The 10,012-nt window shown below is 45.4% G+C and overlaps 1 protein-coding gene across 3 annotated transcripts; it reads left to right on the forward strand.

Moving 5' to 3' along the window:
• Nucleotides 1-5: 5 nt before the first annotated feature.
• GCM2 (glial cells missing transcription factor 2) lies at nucleotides 6-8,076 on the forward strand. 3 transcript variants are annotated; one of them, XM_082347755.1, is made up of 6 exons: nucleotides 6-369; nucleotides 648-772; nucleotides 4,144-4,396; nucleotides 4,533-4,645; nucleotides 5,070-5,195; nucleotides 6,251-8,076. In XM_082347755.1, the coding sequence occupies exons 2-6, from the start codon at nucleotides 683-685 to the stop codon at nucleotides 7,187-7,189; spliced, it is 1,521 nt and encodes a 506-aa protein (XP_082203881.1). In that variant the 5' UTR covers nucleotides 6-369; nucleotides 648-682; the 3' UTR covers nucleotides 7,190-8,076. The 3 variants fall into 3 exon arrangements, with proteins under 3 accessions (XP_082203881.1, XP_082203882.1, XP_082203880.1); XM_082347756.1 differs by lacking the exon at nucleotides 6-369 and having other exon boundaries at nucleotides 379-1,116; nucleotides 1,214-4,396; XM_082347754.1 differs by lacking the exon at nucleotides 6-369 and having other exon boundaries at nucleotides 379-772.
• Nucleotides 8,077-10,012: the final 1,936 nt, after the last annotated feature.

The following is a 10,012-nucleotide window of genomic DNA, read 5'->3' on the forward strand; positions in this document are numbered from 1 at the left end:
TCGGGAAAGGGCCGGCCCAAAGCCAGCTGGCTCGGGCGCATCCACGCAGTCGAGGGCGCGCGGCAGCCGAGGCTCTTACAGGTGGTGTCCGAGCTGCCAGGGAGTGGAGTACGGTCTCTCGGGACTTTGCTGCAAAGGCTCTGTCTGAAAAGCCTCCCTCTAGATCCAATCCGAAACCCCAGAGGCGGGGCGCGGTTAGGGAGACAAAAATGATTTTCAACTTACACTCCAACCTCCCCCCGCCCTGGCCCGCCTTGGCTTCAGTTTCCCGTCACCCCAAGGGCTCAGGTCAACCTCCCCCTCCGTCCCCAGTTCTGCCCGGGAGGGGATGACGGGCCCTGCGAGGGCCCGGAGCGTGGGAGCTGGCGGGTGAGCGAGGAAAGGCGGAGCGGGGCGGGATGGGGAGGGACGGGGTGCATCCGTATAAACGTGCGGGCAGCTGCCGGGCGCCCGCGCTGCGCTCCGAGGGGCGACCTCTCAGCACCGCGGCCGAGGACATGGCTCCGCCCGGGTCCTTAACCCTTGTCCGCCGCTTCTGGATTTCGACATCCGTCTCTCTGTCTCTGTCTCTCTCCACTTTCCTATAAGACAGGGGGAGAATCACCTTGGGCACCTCTGGGTTGGTTTGTTTTTCTTCTGTCTTTCAGGATCCTGGGCGGAGAGCGCCCGCGAGGAGGGCCAGATGCCGGCGGAGGCGGGGCAGCAGGCGGACGGTGCGTGTTCCCACGGGACGAAGCCCAGCTGGGACATCAACGACCCGCAGATGCCTCGGGTGCGTGAGACCCCCGCGCGCGCGGCGCTGTCCATCCAAGGAGGAGGGATGTCCTTGCAGAGACTGTGGACAGACCTCACCTCCACCCCCAAACACACCCCCCTGAGAGTCCTCCAGTGTACAGGGACTCCACGGATGGCAGAGCTGGGTTCAGAGATGTGTCTTCTCCCAGCTCTTACCTCGCGCTTGTTAGAAAACACAGCGAAAGCAACAGGAACTGTCAATCAGGCTCCAAGTTCCAGGTCATCTGGCGGGAGCCGGACACCTCGTCCTTCACTTTCTTTTAACCGAGGTGGAAATCCGCTGAGTCTCTCCTTATCCATTCTTTGCCATCCACGAGAAAGGTAGGGGAGAATCTTGGCTAATGTAGACACCAGTGCTTCTCACGCAGCAAAACTGTGAGATAGGACCGTAAATCGCGGTGACCCGACTCTTAAACAGCAGGACTTGGGCCATCGGACGCCTGCCCCGGCTGCCTGGATGAAGCACGGCTCCTGGGGGGCCTCTATAGTCATGCCAACTAGGGCACAGGCGCCCGGAGAGCCCCTGGCATCCGGCTTTTGGACGCAACTTCTGAGATTACTTCTCTAATGACAAGGAAATCACCATCATCCGTTTAGGGTGAATTTGTTTTATTTTATTTTGTTTTAACCGAACGAAGGGGTTTGGAGCCTAGTACAGGGAATGAGCTGGGCAGTTATAACTGGTCATACTGGTTTGGGGCAAAAACTGAAAAGTGACTTTAAAGTCCTGGGTGTAGGTGGAGGGAGAGTTAGCAGCGACCTGGGAAGCATTCGCAAAGGTGGATTCCTGGCAATGCTGTGGTATAGGGGTAAGAGACTTGGCCTTTATTCAGCATCTACTGTGTGCCGCGTATAACAATTCATTAGCAAGGTTGTCTAGCCTCTCAAAGAGATCAGTACTTTTGGGGATGTATGTATTTGCAGTAAGTTTGTTTATTTTCAAGTCTGCCTACTTTAGAGTCACACTGTGCCATTTTTGTGAAAGTGGACCACAGTACAGAAAGGGCATCTCGTTCTCACTGACTTCTGTCCGCATACATCTTCATAGGGAAGAAAATCTAATCTTGCATTTTAGAAAAGAGCCACATCCAAATGAGGGAAGGATGGTTCCTCTCACGAGTATTATTCTAGACTTCCCATGTAAATGTGAATAATTTTTCCTCTGGGAGATTGGTTTTTAAACAGAGAGAAAGTGTGTGTGTGTGTGACATCTCAAAAGAGGCAGGTGCACTGGGCTATAGAAGGAGAACTGGAGAAAGAGGGTCCTAGCCCTGCTCTGGCTAACCAAAGGAGGAAGCGCTAAACTAGCTGTATGACCTTGAGACCGTTCCTGAATTTGCCTTAGTCTCAGGTTGCTCACCTGTCATCAAGCCATGGAATTAGATAACAATCTTAAATTGTCGTCCAGATCTACTGTCATGTTCAGTGTGTGCACGCCTGTCTGTATGTGACCACATGTGCTCCCCTGCACCAAGACATTAGAGCAAATGAAACCCAATCTAGGAGTCCTCCATTCTTGTTTTGATTTTAAAATGCAGTCTCTGTGTCTTCCTTTTCAGTGTCACTGCTTTGGTAGTGGGGGTCTAGTCTGTACCCTTGCAGGGGAGTGCGAACAAAACATTCTCTTCTGGAAAACTGTCTATTTGTTACTAAGGTCCTTAAATTGAAATATTCACTTTAAAAACAAAGATATAGCATTTAGCATAAACTTAGAGTTGATAGCACATCATTATATATTTCATTTGTGATGTACCTTAAGTTAATGTATTGATTTATGTCAATTATATTTCTGAGAAAAGATAAATAATGCCTATTAGTAATAATAATGATTTCAACAATATCTCTGCGGTTTTGGAAACAAAATTGCCCGTTTACCTATACACTGTTAGAATGTACAATACTAACGTGGTACACAAGTCTGAACTGTCCAACTAAGAATACTTTTGCTTTGCAGATGTTGGATCTAATTATCCTGGGCTGGGGGAAGGGAGAGAAGGTGTAAATGGCTTATTACTGCGATAATAGTTTTCTGAGCCTCTATCACACCAGGAAGGTCAGTGGGGCCTGGCTGCCACGGATCTTCTCTTTAAACCCCAGCTCTGCCACTGGAGAAGGTTATCCATCTAACGTCCTCTTCCTTATCTATTAAATAAGAGGAAGGATGGGTGCCTAGGAGGCAAAGCTGTTGTGAGGATTGTAGATACTGCATAATGTGGCTTTATGGGCCATACTGTCTCTGTCCCAAATACTCAACTCTGCACTGTAGTGTGAAAACAGCCACAGGCCATACATAGACAAATGTACATGGCCATGTCCCATTACAACTATATTTATGGATACCGAAGTTTGAATTTCATACGATTTTCGTGTGTCACAAAATGTAATTCTTTTGATTTTCCCCCCAACCATTAAAAAATATAAAAATCATTCTTAGTTTGTGGGCTGTACTAAAACAAGTGGCAGGCTGGATTCGGCCCATGGTCCCTAGTTTGTACAGGAAACATATTGCAGTATAAATAATGCATAATATGGACAAAGGACCACCAAACGTGAACAGTAAAGCGGTGCTCAGTATCTTATATATAACATTATTTTAGCCATGCAGTTCTTTGTGTAGTAGAATGACAGTCCGTATTGCTCTGGGAAGAGGTTAGCTAAGCAGGCGCCACCAAATGCTCGGGTTTACCTTATGGTTAGGCTGTCATCACAACACCCTTGTAAACCTGGAGGGCTAATTTGGGAAACTGTTCATGTCTCTCTGATGTTGTGCTGGGTATCAAGCCAAGAACTTTTGAAGAAAAAGCACTGGATGGAAGTAAAGATATTTACAGGCTCAACTGTATGTCAGTGATAGAACTTTCCAATCACTTTTTGCCCTGGTGCTTTACTGCTTAACTGGAAAATATCTGTAACATTTAAATACACCGAGAAGTGGTATCACATAGTGGTAAGGAGAATAGGCTCTGGAGTCAAACTATGAGGGCTCAAATCCTAGAGCCAAGTCTTACTAGCTGTGTGACCTTGGGCAAGTCAATGAAGCTCTCTGGTCTCCATTTACTATTCTATTAAATGGGGATAATAATAGTACCTATTGTCTGTATGCAGTATGAAGGCTAGATGAACGAATACATGTACAGCTTTTTAGAAGATAAGCACTATGTAAGCATCAATTTACAGCCAGTTGTCAGAAGGGCATACACAGGATGAGTGACATTTTCTAAGAGCATAGTTTCTGGAATTAAAAAGACTCAGATTTTATCCTAACGTGCTTGGGGAAGATTAAAACCGTGCTGTCTCTGGTTCGGGCTTGATAAACTTGACTACCCGTCCTTCTGGGCGCCTTCCCAGGAGCCGGCCCACTTCGACCGCTTCTGCGAGTGGCCGGACGGCTACGTGCGCTTCATCTACCGCAGCGACGAGAAGCAGGCGCAGCGCCATCTGAGCGGCTGGGCCATGCGGAATACCAACAACCACAACGGCCACATCCTCAAGAAGTCGTGCCTGGGCGTGGTGGTGTGTGCGCGGGACTGCGCCCTGCCCGGCGGCTCCCGTCTGCAGCTGCGGCCTGCCATCTGCGACAAGGCCAGGCTGAAGCAGCAGAGTAAGCTATGGGACTGGGAACGGGGTGGCCTTGCGGTCGTGAGTTCCCTCTTCCCAGCGAATTTCCCCTTCCTTCCTTCCTTCCGTAGGGTCTGGGGTCAGGGTGTTATTAATATTTCTCGCCTCTGGCTTTGCAGAGAAGGCATGCCCCAACTGTCATGCTGCTTTGGAATTGATCCCCTGTCGAGGGCACAGCGGGTACCCTGTAACCAACTTTTGGCGGCTTGATGGCAACGCAATATTTTTTCAGGTAGGTGGGGGGACACCACGGTTTGTGATGGACATTCTCATCATGTCACAGGGACCAAACCACCTGCCATGTGTCTCAGGAGCCCTGGACCAAACCAGATACAGCTCTGGTGGCCAGAAATAGGTGCTGGGGCTCCCAGGGCCTTACCAGGCTCCTAGGAATTAGTTCACCTACTGTGTGCTCTCTAAGGGGGAGAGGGTGAACCTAGATATAGTTGTTTTCATATGGCAAAAGGACTGTTAGGTCATCTTTTAAGATGTCTATTATTGGTGCACTTTTATTTGTTCAACAATGTTTTTCCCTGTCTCTTTGAAAAAACAAAAAACAAACAACTTGGGGTATTGGGAAAGGCACACTCAATTTTTGATCAGCGTTGCCAGCTTCCCTCAGAGGAATAATGTGATTCATCTCCTTATTAATGCAGGCCAAGGGAGTTCATGATCACCCAAGACCAGAGAGCAAATCAGAGACAGAAGCTAGAAGAAGTGCTATCAAGAGACAAATGGCTTCTTTTTACCAACCCCAGAAAAAGAGAATTCGAGAACCCGAGGTAATAGAGGACTGATGTTACACTTGTGGTCTGTGTTCACCGTCATCACCAAATGCACTGAGAATTATGTAAAATGTGAATGTCATACCTTCATTTAAAAGGTTTGATTTTATGTGAAAATTATATATCTCTAACAATGTCATTGAATCAACATTTTGAATAGGGTTTCTAATTCCTTCTTCTTCTTGATAAAAAAGCAGAATATCTCTACAGTTAATGATAGAGTGAGGATGTGAGCTGACATCCTAATACAAGGGCAATTATCGAATGGTCATATGGAAAGAAATAGGTGCATACCAATGACTTAACGGTGCATCTTTGAGAGGGTCCTTTACATTGTTTACATAGAACAGATAAAATTTCTTTGGGCAACTTGATCCAGTTTGGCTGTTCGACCACAGTATGCCAAGGAGGCAGAATATTAGTTTGAGATAAGAGACACTGGCCTTGTTTGAGCACTTTCTGTGTGCCAGGCACATAGGGTTTAAGTCTTATACGTGAATTGGTCACAAAAGCCTTAAGAAGAAATTACTCTTATTAAGCCCCATTTTTTTTTAACATCATTATTGGAGTATAATTGCTTTACAATGGTGTGTTAGTTTCTGCTGTATAACAAAGTGAATCAGATATACATATGCATATATCCCCATATCCCCTCCCTCTTTAAGCCCCATTTTTAAGTGAGGAATCTGAGGCTCAGAGAGGTTAAGTAACTCGTTCAGTCCATGAGGGACAGTCAGGATTTGAACCCGGGTCTGCGTCAGGCTCCTGAGCCTCTGCTGTATGCACCTAGTATCGGGAGAACAGACCACCTGCCACTCAGACCCACCCTGCCTGGCCACCATGGACCCTCCTGGTTCAGCAGCGTGGAATCCAAGCCTGAGCTCAAGCTGTGAAGTTCCTGGACCCTGTGCTCAGATCACGTTTCTGAGCTCCTGACACACAGCCCACCGACTGAAAGCTTGTTATTTGGTTGGTTGACGACTCTTACAGGTGAGGGTGTCCACGCAATTAACATCTTTATTTACAAATAAAAATTGGTGTCATTTCTTTAGGCAGGAGAGAATCAAGATAACGGTGGCCATTTCAGCAACATACCTTCCCTGGAAAACCCCGAGGAGTTTGACATAATTCCTGACACTGGCTTCCCTGTTCCAGGACAGCCGTGCTTTTCCTTTCCGAACTCGGATGCTTACAAAGCTACCTGTGACCTAGCTGCCTTTCAAGGAGATGTAGTACCACCCTTTCAGAAATATCCAAACCCAAGTATCTTTTTGCCTAGGCCACCCTGCAGCTATGAATTGGCAGGCCCTGGTTACACAAATTCAGGCCCGTATCCCACCCTCTATAAAGATGCCAGCAGTATTCCTGATGACACAGACTGGGTTCACCTGAATGTGCTGCAACACAACATCAGCTCCTACGGCAGCTTTGAGAGAAGCTTTGATTTCACCAGTAAACAGCCTGGCTGGAAACCAGCTCTTGGAAAAGCTGACCTTGGGGAGAGCACCGACCACGGACAGTTCCAGGCCGTGGCCGCTCGCCCTTATTACAACCCAGAGCTTCCCTGCAGGTACCTCACGACGGCCCCACCAGCTGCCCCAGCCCTACAGACAGTAATCACCACCACCACCAAAGTGTCCTACCAGGCCTACCAGCCCCCTGCTCTGAAATGCTGTGACAATGTGCGGGAAGTTAAGAGCCTTTCTGGCTGTAACTATGATACTGAAAACACCCAAATGTCCATCTACCCAGAAGACTTGGACCTTCCAGCTACTGTCGCCATGGCAGCCTCTCCAACAGCATCCCTTCCTTTGAAAATTCCTGGAGATTGCCGGGCCATCAGACACACTTTGCCTTTTCCTCAAGACTCAGCACCCTCCTGGACAGACGGAGCAGAGACATGGGATGTGTGTCCATCTGGACTGGGGTCTACAATTGGTTATTCAGAGAGAATCAGTCCGTTCTTTAGCTATGACCATGAGGACTTTTGAACAACAGTCCTGGGGCACAGCATAAGATTGGTCTCCATGCAGGCAGTAGAACATGACATGGCAACTCTCTCTTAAGTTGGGAGATTCATTTAGCATGCAAAGAAATATATATATTATATATGTATATATATAATAGTAAAACCAATTATCAGTGGAGTAAATTATAGGTTGGAAATGTTTAGATAATATAGGGAAATCTTGCACAGCATTTTACTTACTTTTTTTTTTTTTTTCTGCCATGCCACTCGGCTTGTGGGACCTTAGTTCCCAGACCAGGGATCGAACCCGGGCCCCCTGCAGTGGAAGCGCAGAGTCCTAACCGCTGGACCGCCAGGGAAGTCCCTGCACGGCATTTTCAAACCCATTACAGCACATAGAATTAGGTCTGGAATGAGACTGTTCCAAATGAACAAATAAGCATGAAAGTTAATGAGCTAACTAAGTCCATTTAGTTTGTTAGCTGGAGTAGAAGTCAAGAATCCTGGTTCTCACTCCAAGCTTTTCCCCATTGGATCATATTAAGGAATTTCACAAATCTCTCTTCGGCCCTTAGGGGTTGTCAAAATAGCTTCGGGGGCTTCCCTGGTGGCGCAGTGGTTGAGAATCTGCCTGCTAATGCAGGGGACACAGGTTCGAGCCCTGGTCTGGGAAGATCCCACATGCCGCGGAGCAACTGGGCCCGTGAGCCACAACTACTGAGCCTGCGCGTCTGGAGCCTGTGCTCCGCAACAAGAGAGGCCGCGATAGTGAGAGGCCCACGCACCGCGATGAAGAGTGGTCCCTGCACCACGATGAAGAGTGGCCCCCGCTTGCCGCAACTAGAGAAAGCCCTCGCACGAAACGAAGACCCAACACAGCTAAAAAAATAAAATAAATAAATAAATAATGTAGCTATTAAAAAATTAAAAAAAAAAAAAAAGCTTCGGGAAGAAATCTTTACAATCTTATCTCCTGAGTCATTTCATAAGATTTTATTTAGCATTTACAACCTGTTAAAATAACTTCAGGAAGTAATTTTGATCATTTTACCTGCAAAGTATATATCTATAGCTTTTTAAGAAATCTACCGTGTTGCAATGATAAAGTGCAGTTGTTTTTAAGAGAATTTTGTTTTCCAGTATCAGCTGAATACCTTTTCTTAACATTTATGAATGTTTTCCTAACAGAGACAGCCTAACACTGATGATATGTATTTAATGCATTTTTATTGTACTATAATATACATTTTTTCCAGTTAGGTTTCAAAATTAGAATAGAGATGTTTTATTCAAATTTAGCTTTACTGTTCCTTTGTTACTCCTCATAAATGTAATTGATAATGTTATTCAATTAAACATAATGAAGACATTTAAAAATAATGTAGCTGATGCTTGAGTTATTTCAAACCAAAAATAGGAAAAAAATGTTCATATTATAACCTGGGAAACAGTTGTTATAGTAGATTATACATATTAGTTTATTTAAGTTTTGTACTTTATTTTAATTTTTATTTATTTATGGCTGTGTTGGGTCTTCATTTCTGTGCGAGGGCTTTCCCTAGTTGTGGCAAGCGGGGGCCACTCTGTACTTTATTTTAGAAAAAAACTATCTGCTATGCTGATAACGGAAATCCTCTTCAAAACAGTGCGCATACGTGCACACACACACACACTTTTGCACAGCTCCCAATGCTTAAGTGAAAATATTCAGTTTTCAAATAAAAACTAACTACGTAAATAAATTTTTGAGAATGGAGTGGGGGAAGGATTATCCTCAAATTTGCATAGAATACCCAATTTGCACAACTAAATTGCAGTAAATCAGATGCCATTTTAAATTTTGGACCCTTACATACTGCTCACCTGATTCAGAAAGCCCTCACACCCTGATGTAATAAATACATGCAGTACTGGCCACAAGATTAAATAAATATCAGCACACGCCTATTCCCTAGCCAGCTTCTCCTCAAAGGAAAAGATGCCTAGTACACTCATGGACTAGTTTTTTCTTTAGACTTCCATTGCCAACACTCGCAGCTTCTAATCACACCTAACATTTATATAGCACTTATGTGGGGCCAGACACCGTTCTAAGCCCTGAACATGTATTAATTTATTTAATCTTCATAACAGTCCTCTGAGCTACCTGAGAGAGGCCAAGTGATTTTCACAGTAAGTGGCAGAGCTGGAATTTGAATTCATCTCCAGAGACACTGCTTTTAAGCACCACATTACATTAGCTTTGATTAGTTATTTATCAATGAAATCCCATTCGTACTTAGCAAGCGTTGTACTTGGCATGAAGTAGAGAGTTTTATTACTTCTAAGCATTTATGTCCTAACACTGGATGCAAAGGATCCATGCAGCGTGGGTAGAAAGGGCAGGGAAGGGAGTGAGCAGACTCTAGGCAAAGCCCCGAGGTACGCATTTCCCAAAGTGTGGTACAAGTGTGCTCTGGGTTACAGGGTGGTTCTACACGGTCCACAAATATTTTATGTTAATAGTTATGGATTTATTTTAATGTGTAATAGGGAAAGATATAAATAACACATCAAACCTATGATTTCAGGATATTTTTGCCTAGACGAAGCAAAACAATGTTTGTTTTTGTTTTAAGGCAAGGTAATGTAAGGGAAAATATTAAGCAAATAATAGCACAGATGTTACAAGAAAATGCAAAAAAGGAAATCATCAAAATGGTTGGGAGCTTGTGCTCTGCTGCTTAGTCATGCTGGCTCTGCACCTTTGTAAAAGAAGGTTGCCTAGTGCCTGAAATATACAGTGATAGCCCATTCTCGAGGCTCTGCCTCCCAGGCTTGACCTTTAAAGGTATGACATTTTTCA

This window comes from Balaenoptera borealis (assembly GCF_965194805.1).
Source record: "Balaenoptera borealis genome assembly, chromosome: 12".
Lineage (NCBI taxonomy): Eukaryota > Metazoa > Chordata > Mammalia > Artiodactyla > Balaenopteridae > Balaenoptera > Balaenoptera borealis.